At 38.6% G+C, this 23,350-nt stretch overlaps 1 protein-coding gene across 1 annotated transcript in view; it reads right to left on the bottom strand.

The window, feature by feature from the left end:
* The window catches only part of BRINP1 (BMP/retinoic acid inducible neural specific 1), a gene marked incomplete at both ends in the record, with an annotated part of 143,267 nt that overhangs the window by 9,614 nt on the left and 110,303 nt on the right, over positions 1-23,350 (bottom strand). The window contains one exon of the mRNA XM_080709307.1: positions 17,516-17,738. Coding sequence (XP_080565433.1) covers positions 17,516-17,738 — 223 coding nt within the window. The remainder of the gene's footprint in view (positions 1-17,515; positions 17,739-23,350) is intronic.

Below are 23,350 nucleotides of genomic sequence, written 5' to 3'. Positions count from 1 at the left end.
AATAACCGAAGTAGATTAAGATTAAATTTTATTCATCAAAATATCACTAAAAGAGCAAAGAGGCAACTCTCTATATATCTATAATATTTCTAGCCAACAGAATATTGGATTCTTAATACATGCTATGGTTAGAATGTTTATGTTTTCTCATGAAATTCATAATTTAAAATCCTAAACCCCAAGGTGGCGGTGTTATGGAGTGGGGCCTTTGATGGGTTGTTTGGTCTTGAGGATGGAACCCCCATGAACGGGATGAGTGCCTTCTACATGATGCCCATGAGTGACCCTTCATCCCTTTTAGCATGTGGGGACATAGGAGAACCAGAAAGCCCTCACCAAACACCAAATTTGCCAGTATCTTGAGCTTGGCCTTCCCAACAGCTAGACCAGTTAGAAACACATTTCTATTGCCTATAAAAGACATCCCACCCATGGTATTTTGTAATAAAATGCTAAATCCATTAAGATAATACACAAAGTACTACAAATCAGTAAGAAAAACTAATTAGCAAAAAATGGAAATAAGCAAATGACAGTAACAGGTACTTCAAAGAAAATGGATGTTCGAAAAGCCAATAACCACATGAAACTCCACTTTATTTATCCTCAGGACAATGCAAATTAAAATTGAAATGATTTACTACCGCAACAGGATGGCCAAAATAAAATTACAATTTAAAATCACAGTGGCGAAAAGTGCTAAATAATGGTGGTGCCATCAAAATTCTCCTATGCTACCGGTGGGAACAAAACTTGGTTTGGCAAAATTAGAAAAGTGGAAGTTCTTACTAAAATATCTAACAAGCTGAACATATAAATACACCATATCCCAACAATTCTACCTGTATATGTACTCAGCAAAATCCTATATAAGTCTACCAAGAAACATGTGTATGATTGCAGCCACCTTAATGATAGCCCCAACTGGAGACTAGGAAAAGGGCCATTAGCAGGAGACTAGAATTCCACACATGCAGTGGGATACTCTTGAGGGTGAGTGAACCACAGCTACACAAACATCATGGAAGGGTCACGCTGAAGAATGAAAATGTTCAAGATGCCAGACATAAGGAACTCATTTCTGGGTTTTTAAAAAGCAAACTTGACCACTTGATGCAACAGTAAGAAAAATATGTAATTCTCTCAGGAAAAAGGTGATAGTACTTTGGGCTGAGAGGGGCCCCAGTACAGAGAGGTGTGGTGTATGTATGAATTCAGTAGGTAAAAATTCACCTTGCTATACACTTATAATGACCATACTCTCTCTCCACATGCGATATTTTCTGTATTGCAAGGTATTTACAAATTTAAAATTTTCAAAGCAATCAGAACAATACTATGAAAAGAACAACACGTGGCATTTTTAAGTCACTTTCAAAGTTCCTGAGGCTCTTTTCTTTGTTGCCTAACTCTGATCCTCACAATTTCTCTGAGTCCTAGGCTGCATAAACAAGGTATTATGAATCTCATTTTAACATTGTAAAAAATTGAGGCTCAGGGAAGAGAAGTAATGTATTGATGGTCACTAGTGACTTTCCACATCAACTTGGATTATAACTCATCCATGCCGGAGTTGGTTGGCTGGATATGGATGGTGGCAGTGGGAAGGGAAATTGTGAGGTACCACTAAAGTTGGATTAAAAAAAGAGCTATCCACAAACACTATAAGAACTTAGTTCTATTTCTAACACAGTCCCCTGAACTTCCAGATTCTATTCCAAATAGAAAGCTACTTCTGAGCCTTAGGAAAAATATATGTATGTGATATAGATTAACGATAAGAAAGAACTAGAAATACTTATTTTCTTGCCTTATGTCAACAAATTGAGTCAATTGCTATACTTGCTACAGATGCAGAATGACAAACCTAGATAAAACTGGAGACATCCCTATCAGTGCTGATTATATAAATCTGGAACACTCGAAAAGAAGCTCCCTGCCCCTTTTCCAGAATGTAACACTTTTAGTTGTCATCGTGTTGGGCCACATTGTCTTCTTTTTTGCTCCATTAATAGATGTCAAAGATGTTTTTAGCTAAAAGCTTCATTGCTACATGATTAGGAAGAACTTGGTTACTATGACTGACAGCTGTCCTGGGCTGCCCTGGTTGTGGACATGTACCTCTTATTTAATAAGACAGTTTAATACACACTTAGAACGAGCCGTTGTCATCCAAACTGTCATTCCCAATAGATGTACTTGTGTACACTAATGCACGTGAATGTGTGCGTATGCACATATGCACACATACACACAGAGACACACACACACACACATACTAGTATCTAGAAACTACGGGGTTATAGTGATAGAATTTTCAAAATCCCAAAGCCAAATGATGCTTAGGCAAGTCCTGGTCCATGCAGCATATTGGAAACTGAGTCCAGGAACTACAATAAATGACTGGCTTAATGTTGTACATGTTGTACCTGGAAGCCCAGAACCAAAATCTTTCCCTAAGAAAAGATGACCCTGTACATGGTGAAAAGTTACATTTAACCTTTTTCTCAGTCTTCTCCAAAAATTAAATCTACAATATTTTAAGTGGATGACTATGCATGGATGGCTTTCTTTTTTTTTTTTTTCTTTTAGTTATACTGGGAATTGAACTTAGGAATATTCTATCTCTGAATTACACATGCAGTCTTTTCTAAATTTTTTATCTTGAAACAAGTTCTCTCTGAATTGGTAAGGCTGTTGCTATGTTGCTGAGGACTTGAACCTGCAATTCTCTTTTTTTGGCCTCTCCAGTACTGAGATCACAGGTGAGCACCAACACACCTGGCTTCACTCTCCATTAGTTAAAGAAAATTTTCACTTACAGAAAATTACTGGACACTGGATCTGAGGTGACACTAATTCCAGGAGATGAGAAATTTGCCTGTGGTTTACCAGTTATAAATGGGAGTTTATTATGGAGGGCAGGTGGCCAATGGAGTTTTAGCTTAAGTTCATCTCACAGGGGACCTAGTGGTTATATTCTTTAGCATTTCTTCAGTTTTAAAAGCACATGGGGATTATTCCGTAATTGGGATACTCAGCACCAACAGAATATTCTTCCCTTTCTCTTCTGGTATCCATACTATACATATACCCATCCAACTAATGAAATGATGGTAGCTTATGGGAAATGCCCCCTTTAACTTGCTTCAAAGAAAACAAACCAACAGCAATGATAATGACAACCAACAATAAAACATGCGCCTGGGGAGAAGCATGTAGCAAGGGTTTTAAATCTTCAGATAAATTTTTTTAGATAAACTAAAAATCAATTTTGGTTGACAAAGGCTTTAAAGGGCAGTTTTGCATTACAAAATGATTTCTCATCAGATCTCTGAAAAGTGTACTCCCTTCTGTACTAAAATGTGTTACCCTAGAAAAATAAGCAAATGAACCTGTGTTAGATCTTTTGATATTTCTTCCATAGAAACACGTTATCTATGAACCTGCACCTTGAATTTGAACAGATTCTACTATTGCTTTAACCAATCCAATAAATCAGAAGGGATCTGAGCAGTTTATGGACCAATGCCTGAAATGACCATCAGTTTTTCACCTCCTATCTCTTGAAAAACTACCTCTTGGAACTCTCAGACTCCTTCTAAGAAATCTGGCCACTAGGCTGAAGGATCCCACAGAGACACCCTAGAAAGGGAGTGCCATGCGGTGAAGCCTAGCCAGCTGTCCATCTCTGTTAAAATGGCTGCCATGTGAGAAAAGCCTTCTTGGATCTCCAGCCTAGCACAGCTTCCAGTGAACACCAATGAGCAACTCTAGTCCACTACATATGGGACAAAATTGCCCAGTCAACCCTAGCATGCATCTCTAATCCATTTACTATGAGAATATACAGTGATAGCTTTGTAAATTCCTAAATGTGGGCCAATTTTTATAGAGACTAAACATTTAGAACACTGTGTATGTATAAGGAGCTCCAAAGAAAACTACAGAAAAATTTACATTCTATAATGACCAAGCTATGCTCATAGTAGGGAAGATTCTAATAATGCCTTATCCCTTCTCAAAATTTCAAGATTGAATCCCCAGGACCTGTGACTATGACAAGATGCCACATCAGTGATTGTGTTCTTTTATATAACACAGTTGATCTAAGAATAGGGAAACTATCTTGATGGACCCAATCTAATCAGGTGTGTCTTTTAAGAAGCTGAGATTTATCTCTGGCTCTTGGTAGAGGAACTCGGAGACATCCAAAGCTTGAGAAGGACATGCTATACCTTCATTCACTCAAAGACAGAGGGGCTGTGTACTGTGTGCAAGGAGTAGAGAGTGACCTCAAAGAGCTTAGAGTGAATTCTCATTAACAAACAACACAAACATGAAGACCTCCGTCCTACACCCACAAAGAACTGAATTCTACCAACAGCCAGAATGATCTTAGATGTTCATTATTCCCTAGAGTCTGCAGTTAGAGGCTGGTCTGACCCACACCTTGACTTCAGCCTGTGAGCCACAAGCAGAAGGTTCAGCTACATCAAACCCAGACTCAGTTCAGAGATAGTGTCCATGGAAACACTGAGATAATCAATTTATGTTGTTTTAGCCTCTTAATGTGTGATAACTTATTATATCACAATATAAAACTAATATAGGTACTCTAACCAGGGCATTTATGTTGTTTTACTCTTTAATAAAACTGATGGTAATAAGATTAGATGATCTTTTAAATTCTCTTCCAGGTATGACATATTATTTCATAACTTTTGCTGATTTAGCCTTTTGGAGCCTGAGATTCCTATGATAAAATGTGTTTGTCTCTAATGGTTTAGATATATAACATCCCCTGAGAACTTACAGAGAATAGACAACTATGTAGACAACCATAGTGAAAGCAAGGCTTGGTTGCTGAGAATAGGTCTCTAGGTATATGGCTTTGGGAATTATATATGTTTTTTTCTTTTTTTCTTCCCTTGCGTGCCTCTCTCTCTCTCTCTCTCTCTCTCTCTCTCTCTCTCTCTCTCTCTCTCGGTTATGGCCTCTATGACATGAGAGCATGTCACTTGTTTTTTCCCTCTCTCTGCTTCCTGCCACCATGTCCTGAGCTCTGCAGACCTACCCTGACATGGACTAAAACTCTGAAATCTCCAGAGCTATAAGCAAATAAGTCCTCTATTTCTCTAAATATTGTGGTCAGTTATTTTGGAGAACTGCAGTGAGAATGTTGACTGAAACAGTCCCTGTTCAGGCTTAGGCCAGTTTTACAGCACCTGCCAGATTTCAAGCTCTCTGTGAACCAGGCACCCCTTTTCCTGACCTTCACCCTTGCACTACTCTTTATCTAATGCCTATAATGTCTGCTGCTTAGTAGGTACCCATGAAATATTTGCTGGATTAAGAAATAAACGAATGAATATTAATGTAAGTATTCTCTGACAAGAAAAAAATCACAGTGTCCAGGTAGGAAAGCAGAAGAACAGAAAATATTATTCCATAATCTCAGGCAAATCATTAATTTCTGTGAATTTTAGTTCCATCACCTTTAAACAGGGAAAGAAAAATTTGCTCTTGTTCTACCACATGTTATAACAAAGATCAGCTAAGATCACTGGTGTAAATCATCCTTTGTATTTTATTTATTTATTTATTTATTTATTTATTTTTATTTAGTGGTACTATGGATTGAACCCAGGGACATTCTACCTCTGAGCTACATCCTCATCCATTTTATTTTTTGCTTTGAAATAAGATTTTGCTAGGTTGCTGACAGTCTCTCACTAAATTGCTGAGGATGGTCTTGAACTTGTGATTTTTCCTGCCTTACCCTCTGAAGTACTGGGATTATAGGTGTGCGCCACCAAGTCAGGCTCTTTTGTTTATTTTAAAATAACCTGTACCTGTGGTGTTAGTCTTGGGAATAATTTACTTTCCAAGATCAGGAATTCCCTTTAGCCAAATGGGGCAAATTTATTCCTTAATTATACCTGAAATGGAGCACCTTCCTGCTGCTACTTTGGCAGCTGCCAGTTAGCAAACCCTTCTCTGCAGGGCCACTACCTGCAGGGTTGGGGAGCCATTAGCATCTGCTTAAGCAGAAGGTGTGTGCAACTCCACTGGAGGAACTCTATCTGGAGGAAGAGGATATCTACTGGCAAGAAAGAAGATCACCAGCTGTGACATCACACCAAACAATCTGGGTTATTGCCTCTTCACCTGGTGTAAATCATTCTTTTCCAAGCTTATAAGGTGAGGTATACAGCCTCTGGAAAAGGTTTAGGAAGGATTCTGTAGTGAAGTAAGAATGCAATGCAAACTTGATGATCCCTTCTCTAGTTGTTTTATTTTGTAGAGTACAGGGGATTTAACTCAGAGGCATTTTACTTTCAAGCTATACCTCCATCCCTTATTTATTTATTTATTTATTTATTTATTGAAACAGGGTGTCACTAAATTGCTGAGGCTGGCCTTAAACCTTCCGCCTTCCTGTCTCAGTCTCCAAAGCACTGGTATTGCAGGTGTGCACCACTGTGCAAAATTGTTTTTTCAATTCAACATTTATTAAATGTAATAAAACACAGGCACCATTTCCTTTGTTTCTCTCTTTCCCAACATCCTACAGAACTTACTTAGGAAAACTCATTTTTATTCAGATTCTACCAAGTATGTACCCTGAGGTGAGACTGTATTTGTGGAAGTGAGATGTGTCTTCAAATCTAAGATCAGTTGGTCCCCAGACCAGCAACATCACTATCACCTAGGTCCATCCCAGACGTTCTGAATCAGTACCCTTGGGCACGAGGCTCAGTCACCTCTGTTCAAAAGTCTTCCAAGTGCCTCATACAGTTTAGGGTTTAATCAGTGGTATTGCCCATGTCAACACATGGAAGTAATACCAAGTCCTTTTACACCCATAAGGCAGATTCCACAGACTCTTTACTTCATATTCCAAATGACTTGCAGACAACACTCAACCACAGTGACCCTTTTATTTCTCTTTACCAGTGGCTCCCTATAACCTAAATGAAGGAACTAAGACTCAAAAGGTAGGTATTCAATCCACTATAATTTCATCCCAACATAGCCAGTCTAGCCTTCTTAAATAAATATAAGGATACTTACATGAAGCACTATTTATTGACTACTTATTATAAACCAGGAATAGCACACACCTGCCTTGGATAATTCTCACCATGACCCCATGAAGAAAGTACTGCCTTATCCTCCTTTTACAGATGAGGACACAAAGCACACAGCTCACCAGGACTTAAAACCAGACTGTTTGGTAAAACCCATATACTTAATTAGCTGTGAATTATATGCTCTCCCTAACTTCTGATGTCCTATTCCTGAATAAAATTAACCTGAAATTCAATTCTTCATTATATATGCTGATTTTCTGAATAGAATATCACTCTCTTCTGTGCAGGTTCACAATTTCATTATTCCTTACCTCCCATCCCCCATACCCTCTCACTTGAGGTTTCCACAAGCTTTATCATTAAGGGATGGGCATCTGACTTGACACTGGTGGTGCACTGGTTAGCAAAAATAGAACACAAAACTAGACTCGAATCTCTGCCCTTTATTTCCATCACATCAGTTAGGAACTTGAAGTTTGGACACCTCAATATCAAGCCAAGTTTACTTTGCTATGTAAATATAGACATATACCACTTTGGTATATGTCTACATTTAGATTCAGCCTTCTATTGTCTTTTCACTCCATGATTATATTTTCATAGGACCATGCTTTATCTTGTACAACATAAATGCACACTTTTGGAAGCAGAAACAGCATCATAAAATAGAGAATGTCTACTACTCTCCTTGATTACATTCCTATTACATCTGTGCATTTCTTTATAGTTTATGAAGACTTATTGCCTAAATCACAAAAACTGATATTATAAGTGTCCTCTGAAGCTCAAGGGTTGAAAGCATGTCCCTAACAGTAATTTTCAGAAGTGGAGCATGGCTAGAGAAGGTGGTCATTTGAGGTACAGTCTTGAGGACAATATATGTCTTCGGCTACCTCCTCTATATCTATCTGCTCTCGGTCACCATGATGTGAGAGCCAAGATCCTGGGCCACACACCCTGGCAAACCATTTTATTTTATGCCTTGAAGCCAGTTTTTTGGACTAAAACTTCTGAAATGGTAAGCCCCAATAAACTTGTGGTCTAAGTTGTTTTCATGGAGTATTTTTGTCGAAGTGATGGAGTAGCTGACTAAAATAACTGACTAGGACATCAGCTCTATAGTGTGGTTTTTCTTATTATCCCTCTGTGTAGAAACAGAGGGTTCAGGTTGGTTTAGAGAGTTTGGAAGGAGACATATCAAACAAGTGGTTAAGTCAAGACTGTCAATCTAACAAACTGCAACTGACTTGAGTGCACAAAAGTAGAAGAAGCCACATCCCTTCTCCCTGCAGATATCTACAGAGATTCAATCGAGAGGCAAGAAGTACAGGGTTTAGGGAGAAGAATATGTGGATATTGAGGGTCATCCAAATAGAGATAATGATCATCCTGGTACCCAGAGTCTCTCTATAGAAACCAATTAAACACTGAATGGAGCAGGAAATATGTTAACAGCTGACATGGGTTCAGAAGCTATGGCCCCAGGACTGAAGCCCAAGGCTGATGCCTCCAAATTTTTTTTCTCTCAACAGTAGATAATTACACTGTGCTTGGCTACAGCCTGGATGACTAGGTCAAGGCCATGTGAATTGGAGAAGTAAAAATAAACCGACGAACAAGAATCATTGGAAAATGTGAATAATTATACTGAATGCCCTCCAGTTAATCTTCCATGGATCTGTTTTGCCTCATGACACTATAATATATTAAACCTCAGGTGATAGCAACCTGTCGGGAAGAAACTTCAAACCACATCAAAATTAAACACCTACTAAGAATTTTATTTTGTTTTACTGAATTTAATAATATCTGAAAAGTATCTTCTTGGTCCTCTTTTTATTATTATTATTTTTATTTTCGCAATAGAAATATTTCCCTTTTGATAGACTTAGTAAGAGACAACTGTGAGATTTGGACCCAGATCAGAGGAAGACAATATCCGTTTGCTGTTTTCATTTTACCACATGTCTAAACTGTAAGCCTGAGGACCTGAATTTTAGTCATGGTATTTTCTCAAAATCCTTCAGTGATCTTAGACAAATCACTGAACTCTTTCTGGTCTTAGCTTTTTCAATTGTGAATGATGAAGACAATCCAAATATACTCAACATATGTGGAACACCCACAGATTATATGGCAATGAGACTGTTTTTTAGAATATTATGTTAACATTCCTTTGGAGAACAATTACAGTGGAAAAACAATCTCTTTCCTCTTTCTCTATTCATTGAACATAGTTTCTGAATACCAACGCTATGTCAGAAACTGTGCTAGAAAGAGATGAGAATAAAGTGATGATAAGCAAGGAAATAGATGCATGCACGGACCTGAAAGTCTCTAGGGAAAAACAGGCACCGAAAGGTCACTGAGTGCTGTGTGCATGTATGTTCCTATGACTCTGAACTACATTATGATGTGAGACTACAATGCACCAACAAGAGTAGATAAAAATACAAAAACACAGATAATAAAAGGTGCAATGGAAAATGAAATTTGCCATTCAACTTTGAAGTTGGAGTTGCAATGTCAAGAAAACATATGAAACAGGTTCTAACACAGTCTTTCCATGCAGAGAACACATTCCTGAGGCACACTCCAGGCAGAAGAAATAGCCTGTGTGGTGCTTATAGACTGGGTATGCACAATACACATTTAGGGAATGCAAAGCAAATTAGTGGGGCTGCAGCTGCAGAAGCCAAGAAAAGATATGAAACATGCTGTAGAAGGTAGGAAGAGCCAGTTCTTAGTGCATCTTTAGTTTCACCTTAAAATTCTTCTCTTTCTCCCCAAAGCAGTGAGTCATCAGAAGGTTTTAATCAAGGATGGGGCAAGATTGCATTTGTTTCTTAAGTAATAACTCTGAGAGCCTTGTGGAACATAAAGTGGAAGTGATCAGAGTACAATCTGGCAACTTAAGAAGACATTGTAATTTTAGACAAAAATAAAATAGTAGTTTGAACTATAGGCTACTCATTAAATTAACTAATTAGCATCATCTGAAAGCAGTGCTGCTCAAAGATTCAATTACTGACCTTCTACCAATATTTTTCAATTGAACTATTACTATTGCCTTCTCTGTGAATGTTATTTCTTCTCGAGTTGGAAATGACCTCAGAGATAATTAAGCTCCATTGTTTTCAAATTATTCTAAGAGGAAAAAAAAATCACATGACTTTTCCAAATAAGTTTTGATTCAGAGTTTCCCATAGAGAAAACAGCTAAAAAGCTAGTCTAGTGAGAAGTCAACTACAACTGTTTACTACCCAACCTGCACCCTAGCCCTGCAAGGGGTGACTTGAACTAGGTCCCCAGCTATCCAAACAGTATTATTCGTGGCCAGCCCTAAAGCTAGACAATGATGCTTTGAGGACAAAGGCATAGTTGCTTGTTTCTTTTTTTATTTTATTTTTGGTTTTTGGTAAACTGAATGCCTTTGAGTGGCTGGTGCAGGAATGGGAGATCAGGTGGTCAGGAAACATTTATGACATTGCACAGAAGATAGCGGAAGCCAGCATTTGCATTGATGATTTTGTGCATTTTTCTTTTCTTTCTCCCTCATTTTACTTTCCTCTTTCTCCCCTCCTGCTTTTTTTTTTTTTTCATCTTACTCATTTATCTCCATCCTTATTTTATACCTCCCTCCTTTTACCTTTTGCAATGATATGTGACTTCTACCACCATGATGCAGATTTTAGTCTTGGCATGTCATCTAAATATCTTAAATAATTTCACCCCAGGACAGGTACAATAGCTTAAAGATCATGAGAACCGATTCTACCTGAGTTTGAATCCTACCTCCTACCTGATGCATAATCTTAAGAAAATCATTTAACTCCTATTTTGTGCCTTAATTCACTACTGATGAATTAGTGATACCTCATAGGATTGCTACAAGGATTAAATGAGGTGTCAGGATGGTACTTGGTACACAATGAATGCTTTGGGAGACCTAACTACCAAGTTTTCCTAAAGCACTCAGAATTCACAAGTTTAAATACCATCTCTAGTTAGACCAATAGTGATCTGAGACAGGAAGGCAGGCAGACATGATTATGCCCATTTTACAAATAAAAAAAGCCAAGGTTTTAAACATTCTCAGTATTCAGTAATAGCAGGGACCAAACTCTAAGTAAATCTAAGATCTTTCTCTCTTTTTAACTCTGCACAACTCAAGGATCTCCTGATGGTGAGACAACTTGCAAGAGACTTCCTTATAGGACTCTTAACATGTATTGACATGTCCCTTGAAAAGTGAAGCATGTGCAGTGGTCTGACACCCTGGCTAGCTTGCCTATAAGGTAATAGAAATCTATCACAGTATCCTCAGAATCTCAAATATAACCTTACCCATAAATATTTGATTTGGTATTTAATCCCTCATCAGCACACATGGTCTGTAATTAGTTTTAATTCTCTCAACAAGCATGAGGTCTTACAGAGGGGGAAGGATGAGTCTTATTTATCTTAATGTCTTCAAAGCTTGGCACATGGTCAGCTCTCAGGAAATGTGTGTTCAGCTGGCCTGCACAGAACTGACCCTATTCTTATTACCTTGAGAACATGTGCCTCCCTGGGGCTCTGCTTGGGCTCCAGAGTTTATTCAGGACTCCACGACTGGAAGGTTATTCTCAGGCTCACTGAAGATCTATTTCCTGAAATCTCAGTAGACCAGACTAGAGCCCATAAGCTCCATTTCTAACAGTTTTTTTTTTTCTTTTTTAACAATAGGGAGCCAATTTTGCCTATGGTACTATCACACACTCAAACCAGGTGCCCCAAGCACAAGAAAGAACCTCTTTTTGTTACTGTATCCTGTTTAGAAAATATGGGCTTTCCACCTAGCACCATAGTATGTAGCTAAAATCTTAGCTACTCTGGCAGCTGCAACAGAAGGATTGTGGGTTTGATGTGGGGAATGTAATAAAACCATATCTCAAAATATAAACAAATAAGTCAGAAAAAAGAGAGAGAAAGGAAGAAAGAGAGCAAGAAAGAAAGGGAGGAGAAAGGAAGGAAGAGAGGAAAGGAAGAAAGAACAAAAGAAAGGAAGAAAGAAAGAAAGAAAGAAAGAAAGAAAGAAAGAAAGAAAGAAAGGAAGGAAGAGAGAAAGAAAAGGGCCGGGGATGTAACTCAATGGCAGAGCACCTCTGGGTTCAATTTCCAGTACTGCAAATGAAAAAAAAGAGAAGAGAAAAAAATGGAAAAACAGAAAAGAAAATAACAAACATTGGCTCTCATTGCTTTACACAGCGGTCTTCACAACCAAGGCCACCAGCAAAATCAGCAAGAACTGTCTCTTGTGTCCAAAGTGACCTTGAATGAATTAATTACATCTCTGCCTCATCATTTCCTCCATCTATAAATGGACCAACACTTCTTCAGAGAAAACATGAGGAGCAGATGAAAATATATATGTCACAATCATCAACCCTCAGTCTCATTGAATGGTCACCATGTGATAAGATTTTCATATGCAAAATATCAGTGTTTGAACAAAAAAAGCAATAAGAACAAAACTAGCTATCATGTACTGACTGTTTTCTATGTTCTAAATACTTGATGTTAGCTAAAACATTTACTCTTCAAAACAATCCTGTGACATAGGCACTATAATTAGTTCTGTTTTGTTTTGTTTTATTTTATTTTATTTTATTTTATTTTATTTTATTTTTGGTGGTACTGGGAGTAGAACTCAGAGGCTTTCTACCTCCGGGCTATACTCCCAGACCTATTTTTATATTTTATTTGGAAACAGGGTCTCACTAAGTTGCTGAGAGCCTCACTAAGTAGCTGAGGCTGGCTTCGTACCTGTGTGATCCTCCTGTCTCAGCCTCCCAAGCGCGGGGATTACAAGCATGCACCACCACGCCCAGCTAGTTCTGCTTTAAAGATAAAAAAATTTAGGCTCAAAGATATTGGTAACTTCCCCCAGATAACAATGTAAGGTACTAAAGCAGGCGTTTGAATACAGGCAGTCTGATTCCAGAATCTGTACACATGGCCAGCTCTATTAACCTTTTTAATAGCTGCTCACTAAATCATTGTTAATGCTTTGTGGTTATTATGCTGTTACTGTTATTATTAGTCTTATTTGCTCTATACCTGGTATTGTCACTTCACCTCTAATTATACACAATTTCTCCTGTAGTACCCAATCTCAAAAAATAAAAATAAAAAAGAAGTCCCCAGCCCCCATATTAAACCATACCACTCAGTATTTAGATATTTAAATCTGGTCTAGGCTTTTGGCCACAGTGGAAGAATAGTAAGAATACCTAATTCATAAGGCGGTAGTAAGAAGATAATTACTTAATGCATATAAGAGGAATGATCTTTAGAACATATAGACTAACTGACCAAATGAGTTCGTTCTCTCTCTCTCTCTCTCTCTCTCTCTCTCTCTCTCTCTCTCTCCCTCTCTCTCTCTCCCCCCTTTCCTTTTAACTGAGTCAAGTACATTACTATACTCTTTAATGTTTAAAATTTTAATCATCTTAATACTCTAACTTAACCTGAAGGCAAGCGTCATTTTCCACTTTTTCAAACGAGATACAGGTACTTACATCAAGCCCCATGGCTTGGTAAGTGACAGCACAGAGCCAGGATTCCACCCATCTGTGCACAGGAAATGCTCTTTTCTCTCCCATCCTGCCCCAGAAACATCCCTCTGTGAAACAGGTACAAATCTCAGTGGCACCTTTTGCATGAATGGCACCTGTTTAGAGTATTCTCTCCTATAGTGTTTAACAAGCTGGCAGAGCAAAGCTGAACAATTCATTCATTTGCAAACACAAAGTTGCTCAGCTAGAAGTAGCCTGAGGTCCTCAATGTTAGCACCTCTGTCTGACACCACTCCGTGGTAGACAAGTGCCCTGCCTGTATGATAAATGTTCATAAAAGCCTTGGGTTTTCATGTCAAAAGAAGTCCACAGCCAAGAAAGGAAGTTCAGCTCCCCTGGGGAGGCCTCTCAGCCTATTTCCTGTGTGCCCCCAACTCTCCTATTAGTATTTAGTACTCCTTAAATGAAGAAAGTTGAGTGACTGGCCCACGGTAGATTTCCAGAGATCCTCTTCAGGGGAATTCAGTAGAAATGACAGGGTTAGGACAGCTTTTTCATTTTAGAAGAAGGGGAAATATGGAGAGTTCTTTCTTGAAAGCCCCATGTGGTGGTAGCACATTTCCAGCTGACCATTTCACAGGATGAATGAAGGCTTATGCACAGAAGGGAACACCTGTGCTCAGAAGAGTTGAGAGACCTGTCTAAGAACACACATCTTCCTACAGGGTACGGTATGATCTCAAACTCAGGTTCCCTGACTCTGTCCAGTGTCCATCACATCCCCCCCTCCTGGCCCTTCTTCCTCCCTTTTAATGCTTATCCAGGAACTCTTTGGAGTCCTCAGTCTTCCCCAAACCTGGCATCCCAGTCACATCCTGTGCTCTGGAAATGTTTCTTATCTTTAAGAAACATGCCTGCTCAGTATCTTTGGACTTGAACAAACTTGATGGATGTATCAATCTGAAATCTGGTATCAGCTAAACATTGTCCTTCTCAATCAGATTTTCACCCAGTATGGTCATTCTCTGAGATGCATAATTTTTCCTCTAATGATCTGACCTAAATCCATATTTTAAATGTGTACTCTGTATTGAATTAAAACCCTCCACTGTACAATTCCTGTGTTGAAGTCCTAACCTCCTAGTATTTAATAATTTGACTGTTTTTGAAGACAGAGTTTTTAAAGTAGTAATTAAGTTAAAAGATGGTTATTAGTGGGGAGCCCTAATCCAATATGACTGGTATCCTTTTAAGAAGAGGTTAGGACCCATATATCCACAGGGGAAAGACATGTGAACCATAGGAAGAAGGCCACCTATACCACAAACAGAGAATCCTCAGAAGAAACCAACACTGTTGACACCTCAGTCTTGGCAACAGGAGTTGTGAAAAGACACATTTCTGTTGGTTAAACCACTAAGTCTACTATATTTAACTATGGAAACCCTTACAAACTAATACATGAGGAGAGTTTCTCATGATTGTAAACAGAACCCTTCCCTACTCCTGTTAACAAGACATCTTCCACAACACTGGTTGTTACGTACATTTCTGAGTCTCCCACCAGGGCAATAACACTCACATCATCATCAGATTCCTGATAGATCTAAATGGAAGCTACTCCTGAGACTCACTCATGGTGGTGATGTAGACTTTTTTTTTTGCGTGCAACAAAGAAATTCTATCACTGGACTCCATTCCCAGTCCCTGATTCCGTAGCATTGAAGTCCCACATAAGCAAATGGTAGACACAATTCTGTTTGATTCACAAAATAATTATCACAAAGTAGGTGCAAATTGGAACTCAGAACGAATGGAAATGAAGAAAACAGATTTGAATACACACAAGTGTATGAGAAGGCAATTTCATGGGGACAAAGAGGAAAATACACAGGCTAAGTGCATTTATGTCTACATAAGTTTTTTACCCCATTATGATGTATAAATACAATGCACCAATAACAAAATTTTAAAAAGTGGGAATGTAGAAAAAGGGCCTTCTTATTGGTTAATATAATAATAGAAGACTTCATGGAGGAGGCAGAAGTAGCTCTAAATATAGAGATGAGAGGAAAAGGTACATGGATGGGATGGATCAGGGGAGGGACTGCCTAGAAAAATAGTGTGGGTTTTACAGCTTGAGTGTCAACAGAGCAGGTTGATTAAAGGATAAGGTTTAGGTGACATCTTATCTTTTCCCTTTATATCAGGTTTGTGAAATCTCAGCACACCAGTGTCTTTCTGAATCAGATAATTATTTCTTTAGGAGACTTCTCTATACTCTCTCCCCTGCTATGAAATCAAAATGTCTTTAGACATTTCTAAATGTCCCCAAGGGGACAAAGTCACCCGCATTTGAAAACCACTCATTTACAATGTGCCTTTGTACCAATTATTTTATATTTTGAGCTACTGGCTAAAGCTCCTGGACAGTACAAAAGAACAGAGCAGCAAGTACATGTGTAACACACACACACACACACACACACACACACACACACACACACACACAGGAGTATGTGAATGTACATAGCATGTAGCTGACATAGATATTACGTGGAAAATTTGACCTGGCCCCTTCTTTTAAAGAATGGATTACTCTCCTTTCAATGACATTGAAACAAAACTTTCAAGTACAAAATGAATAAAAGTAGAACTGCTTGCTCTGGATGAAGCAGGGTGGGTGAGCCTGAAAACTATCCTCTTAGTGGCCTGTAGAACACTCACAGAAACCCAGGAGACACCATTGCAAACAATTCCCAGCAGTGGACCAGAAATGCTCTGGCAGGATGGAGTCTAACCCTAACTTTGAACCCTGTCTCCCTCCCTGCACGTCTCTGAGAGAGCAGTAAATCTCGATTCTGTGAAGTCATGTTCCCTGTCTCTCTAGTGAATCCCTGTACTCCCCACCAGCTATAAGGATACCTGGTACATCCAGGCCAGGGCTGAGGAGAAGTGACCAGCAAGGCAAAAGGCATTTAAGGAGACACACACTCTCAAGAGGAGGATCTTATACTCTAGGACATGACAAAAAAATGTCTCCTTAATACTTTCACTGTAGATGCCCATTTGTTTCCCTCTATTCCAGGCTCTGATCAAAACCCTCAATAAATATGATAATAATAATAATAAAATAGTTAGCCATTTTTTAACCATTATGATGGGGATGCTAAAATCTACTTCGCCATAAAATTTAAAGTTAAGTAGATAATACATTTTAGCAACCAGAATAATGTCACGTATCTATTAGAACTAGTGCTAATTTCCTTCCCTGGTCTGATGGATCAGAAAGGACACAGAGGCTGGGAAGCTCTTGGTATAGTCTCCTTCGGCATCCCCAAGGAATTGGTTCCTGGACTGCCCACAGACATCAGCATCTATGGATGTATGAATGACTTACATACAATGGTGTCCTATTTGCATATAACTGACGCGCATTTTTCCGCATCCTTTAAATCATCTCTAGATTGCTTGTAATTCCTAATACAATGTAAATGCTATGTAAATCGTTTTTGCACTGTATTGTTTAGGGAATAATGACAAGAATAGAAGCCTGAACGTGTTCAGTCCAGACACAACATTCTTCCAAATATTTTCAACTGGAAGTTGGTTGAATGTGTGGTTGCAGAACCTGTAGACAGGGAGGGCCAATTGTATATTCAAGAAGCAGTGTGAACTCCAATGTGGCCAGAGCCAGTGGTGAGAAATCAGAGGCAGTGAAGAGCATTGTTTTCTAACTATGCATGACCTTGCTGACCAGCCCAAACACTCGTCAGCATTGCATTTTCCTCTGTAGTAAGTGAGTAAGCTCAGGAGCCCACTGGTGCCTGTAGAATGGAAGGTGGTGGCAGCACGTACCTCTCTCTAGGCAGCTGGTGGTTGGGATTGTGGCGGCAGCGTACGCTGAGGCCAAAGAGCTTGCGGGCAGTGCGCTGGATCTTTTGCCTCTGTGCCTCTGTGGCGCTCTGTAGGAGCTTGTAGCGGTTCTGCAGGTCCCAGTCATTTCCCCAGTGCTGGTGGATGCTACCAATGGTCAAGAAGTGGTTGCTGGGGAGACGCTTCATAAAGGATTTAAACTCATCTACCAAGAGACAAAGGCCAAGAAAGAAGGCTAAGTATGACATATCCCATAGCATCCTTTTCTCAGACTCAACCCCACCAATTCAGAAATCCTGCAAATAAAACCAACTTGTGTGAGGCCCAGAGAACATTGCACTAGCCTTCCTGCCTCCTATGAGATAGGGCAAGAGCCACCATGCTTTTTTAGTCAAATGAATCCTCATATTGCATCCTTGTTTAAGACAAGGCTTCCCAGGCTTCTGCCATTGGGATGCCAACTTCAGGAAAATATCTACTTCTTATTTGGGCTTATGCTTATCTTTGATTTAAATCACAATTTTTAGTTAAAAACTGAAAATAATGTTCTCATCCAGTTTTGCAAGAAAATCACTATTGTGTGCCTTCAATAGAATCATAGCTGTGAAAATAAACATGAAGACAACAACCTTAATAAATTCTACTCAGATACTGTTGCCTGCTAAGTGATCAAACCCCTACGCCTTCTTTCATTTTGAAGTATAATAAATTAGCGCGTGTTAGAGAGGTGTTAAAGACATATTAGCACCCAACTGAAAGTTTTTCTTTGATGTAATCTGCAGGTTTGACAAAGAAGGAAAATAGATGGACCGCCTCAGTCATCCCCGTGCTGTTTGAAGTTGTTTTTAACATAATCTCATATTTTGGGAAACTCAAGTTTACAAGATGGTGACAAGCTCTTGGATTGTTTTGGTGAGAGTTTCTGTCTCAGTTTGTGATGTTGAGTTTCAGAACATAATTATGAGCTAAAATTTTACAAAGCCTTATAAGTTATCTAGTTCAACCTTCTTTTCTATGAATGGGAAGAGAAAACCGAAGCTCACTGTGGGAAATGTTTTTTTTTTTTTTTTTTTTTTTTTTTAAGGTAACCCCAGCTGATAAGCAACAAGAAGAGGCATATCCAAAACCCAAGTTCCTATGTTCTAGTCTAACTCATCCTGACATACCAATTCCAGTCTCCTTTTCCAACTACTGGAAAGTTAAATAGTTAAAGGGTTTTTCATTTTGCAAGGGGAAAAAGGCCAATATTTGTATTCAAAATATATCTGCAGCCTAATACTTTTACTTCATATTATAAAACCTACAAGGAAATTCTAGGCATATTATGCATTCATTTTATTTTTAAAAATGCTTACAGGGCTCTCAATAGGCATGAGGTACAATCCTGAACACATAAGGGTTAGCACTTATTTTTACAGAAAACCTGTGTGGTAGGTAGTTTTAGTGCCCCCATTTTAAAGAAGTAGGGCACAGTAAAGTTAGCTAGCATGCAGAGGGTCAAATGGACAATGGATGGTAAAATTATGACCCTAGCTGGACTCCCAATCATATTTTCTTACTTTTTATATTATACTTAACTCTTAATGCAATAAACAGGGCAATTCTGAGACTCAGTTTATTGAGAGAAAAAAATAAATAAATGGTACTTCAAACAGAAGTCCTTGACTCTGTTATAGATAGTCACATATGGAAACGTTCAGATCATATCTTGACTACTGAACAGCTCAGGATCTTATGTATTCAAGGACTCAGATTCCCCATTTGTCAAATAGGTATAATATAATATTATCTCATTCAAATGTTGAGAGAGTGAAATATGACAGTTTCTGCTTAGTTACTGATACAGGCAAAGTTCTCAGTGGATGGCAGTATAAGTTTGACAAGTGATATATAGTTTGTATTGATATGTCTTCCAAAGGTATCTATGTGTTGAAGGCTTGGTATTAGCTTGGTGCTGAGAAAAGTGTTGGAACTTTTGGTAGGTAGGGCCTAGTGGGAAGAAGTTTGGTAATTGGAGGTGGGAAGGGTTAGGTAATTGAATGTGTGCCTGTGAAAGAGATATTAGGGTTCTGGCCCCTTCCTGTTTTTCTTATTTTATGTCATTTTTGCCACAAGGTGAACAAGCCCCATTGCTCCATATTCTCACCATGATGTACTTGGTCCCAAAGCAACAGGATTGAAAAAAAAAGAAACAAAAACCTCTGGATCCATAAGCCAAAAATGACCTTTCCTTCTTTAAGTTGATTATCTCAGATATGTTGTTACAATAAGGGAAAACTGACTGGAGGGACAAGAGAACTCAGAATTTTGTGCCGGTTGATTTATTTAGTGAGCTGAAGGCAGGAGACTGCCCCTATTTGCCAATGCTATCTTGATCATTCTGCCTGTCCTCCCAAGAGAGACAAACAGCTCACCTCGTAAACAGCTCTCTTAATCTCAAAGGGGATAACAGTGCTTCCAATCAACTCAAATTTGAACTTGAAAAGAAGATAGAATTTGAAAATTTGATGTTTTAATTTTCTTGACTAAAAGGTGAAGTGCACCTCCCAAAGGAAGGAGGCATACACCCGTGTGCAGAGAAACTAGGACATTAAGGCTAAGGGCTAAAAATGAGCAGAAGGCATACCTACAAGCATGAACCCTAGACGTACCTTTGAATGGGTGCATTTGTTTTAATTGGTAAACCCATTTCAGATGGATAAGTTCAGTGTATCTGGAGGAAACACACAAAATTTATGGAGAGAAAGTGTGACATAAGTCATTTCCCTATTCTGCAGGTTCTCTGCTTTCTGGTTCCTCATCCATCTACTCAAACTGATTTCTCTTCCTTGGGAAGTAGGATCCAATGCTGAAATTCCCCGCTACTTATGCATAAATTCTACATTCCCCTCTGCTTTTTAGCAATCAGTAGAATTTTTTTTCTTTTTGCAAGAGCATTTTATCAAATGTTTTTTATGTTTGAGGGCAAATAATAACCATAATACTTTTCCATCACGATCATCTCTCTTTTATGGATTCTCAGGATTTTTAACAGACTAATGGGTGTTGGTTCATAAGGCCTCTCCAGCTCCATTCCAGATGCCTGACCCCATGAAAGCAGAGTCCCGGATGCCTCCTGTGCCCCCAGAGCTGGATGGGAGCGTAGAGTTCATGTAAACCAGTCATTTTCAAATACTGCTCCATGAAGCTCTGCTTTTATCTATAGTACACAGTGGCTGCAAGGTAAGATTTTGTTTGATCAAAGGGTTTTTTTTGGCTAAAGACTTAAATAAATTCAAATACTAAAAACACAAATATGTCCTCTTATTTATCAGATGAAAGGCCTCAGGAGGAAGGGGGGTTAAAGTAGAATTAATAAGTTGCAAAAGCTGCTTCAAGCATTGGATTTGGAATCAGGGATTGCATAACCAATGCTATCATTTGCTAACTGTGTAACCTTGGGGAAGATTCTGAGTCTCGGTGTCCTCCCGACTCCATGAGGCAGAAATATCAGTGTGTTCTTTAACACGGCTGTTTTAAGAGATTTAAGGAATATAAAATTAAAAAGAATAATGCTCAGCCAAGTGCAGAGGCAAGCACCTGTAGCCTTAGTACTTGAGGCTGAAACAGGAAGATCACAAGTTTGAGACCAGCCTCAGCAATTCAGTGAGAGCCTTGGCAACTTAGTAAGACCTTATTTCAAAATAAAAAATAATAATATGCAAAAGGGGCTGATGGTGTAACTCAGAGATACAATGAACCTGGGTTAGATCCCTAGTGCCAAACAACAACAATACCCAGTAATGTCTTCACTTAGACTCATTTATTTAACAGAAGTTTGAACAGTATTAAATGCTAACTACAATTTGGCATCTCTTCTTAAAAATCTTGGTGATTCTCAAAATAATTGTGTCTAATACCGAGCATGTTCTTTTCTTATCAAGTCTCCCAGGGTGTTCCAGCTCCATGAATGGTACCAATATCTATCAAGCTGCCTAACATGCATATCTAAATAATGTTCCTGAACCTCATCTCAGTACCTTTGTTCTTCAACTCTAAGAGTTGTTCCAACACCAAACCCTTTTAGTCCCCCCCCCCTTTTATTCTGAGTATCTCTGTTCATTTTCCTATTTTACAATCAGTACCATTTTCTTAACCCACATCATGGGTCATCTCTTTCCTAGGCTCCTTGAGCCTCCAATTCCTCCACCTGCACTCGCCCTGATATTTCTGCCCAGTCAGGCACGTCTTATCTTCTTCAATGTAGCCCTTCCTGACTTTTCTGATAACATTGTTTTTCAACCTTACGTCATTTGCTCATGGCAGCTCCTCCTTTACATAGGACACTTGAAATGTCATGTTCATTTACATGATACACAGTTAATGCCTGACCTTGTGGCCAAACCCAAAGCTCCATGAAGGCAGAAATCCAACTTTAGGCCTTACTTATATTATATTCTGGGGATGCTGACTTTCCTCTACTGCAACTAATTTTTCTGAGCCATGAAGAACAGGAAATAGCTAAATCACCGTAGAAGAGACTTAGAGTTTTGACAATAAAATGTGAATCATTTTTAATATACTTGTGTTGATATTTTGTAACCCTATATCATGTTGAAGTTCACTGTGATGGGAACATGTGAGCATACAGCACCTGTTGCCTTTCTCTCCAGATCCTGCCTTGCTCCCTCCCCCTTTTCATTCATCATATGTTTCAATGTGTTCTAACACACATCAAAATCAGTACTAATACTTTCACCATTGCACATAGGGTTGTTCAATCCTACAAGTCTTCCCCTTCCCCACTGTACTTTACTCTCCAAATCCACTTTCATTCTTCCACTGGTATCTTTCCTTCTTTGTTTGAAGTATTTTTTGTTTCCCACTTTCTTTCTAGAATCCACATATGAGCGGAAAAAAAACATGAACATTTACTTTCTGAGATTAGCTAATGTCATTTAGAAGAATATTCTTTAGTTCCATTAATTTTCCTGCAAATTACCTAACTTTTTTTCTTTTTATGGCTGAGAAAAATTCCATTGTGTGTTGATACCACAGTTTTATTTATTCATAGACATTTCGACCAGTTCTACAGTTTGGCTCTTGTGCATTGTGCTGCTATAAACATAGAGTTGCATGTATCCTTATAATATTCTAACTTCAATTTCTTCAGAAAGATATCCAGGACTGATATAGCTGGGTCATATGGAGGTTTCATAGCCAGTCTTCTGAAGAATGTTCAGACTGATCTCCATAGTATTTACCCACATCCTTGCCATCATTTATTATTTTTGTATTATTGATGATTGTAATTCCAACTGGAGTTAGATGGAATCACAATATGTGAATTCTTTAAACATATGTCTATATATAACTATGCATATATACATCCACATATACATACATATATATATATATATATACATGTTCATTCACACACACACACACACACACACACACACACACACACACACACGAAAAATCTTGAACTCTCCACTCTGCAGAAGCTACCTGAGTGGTCTTACTCTGTCTTCTGAAGAAAACAGACAGTATATCACATGACCCCAAACTAGATTATGCTGCGCATTATTTCATTAATGGGGATTTATTGAGAACCTACTGTATGTCAGCTACTGTACCCAGTCCTGGACCTTCTAAAGTGACAAAATTGGGGGGATCACTGAATTTTTTTTACCTCATTCTTACTTTCAGTTAGATTAATCTCTCGTTTAGATTTTGCTCTTATGCCTAGCACCTACATCCTGTTTGGCTAGCCACACTCTGGAGCCATCAAGGAATCCACAGTTTTTATTTTATTTGATGTCCAATTGGTGCCAC

The sequence above is a fragment of the Muscardinus avellanarius genome (assembly GCF_963383645.1).
Source record: "Muscardinus avellanarius genome assembly, chromosome: 13".
Classification (NCBI taxonomy): domain Eukaryota; kingdom Metazoa; phylum Chordata; class Mammalia; order Rodentia; family Gliridae; genus Muscardinus; species Muscardinus avellanarius.
Note: the sequence above shows the minus strand (reverse complement) of the source record. Positions and strands in the feature narration are given on the sequence as shown.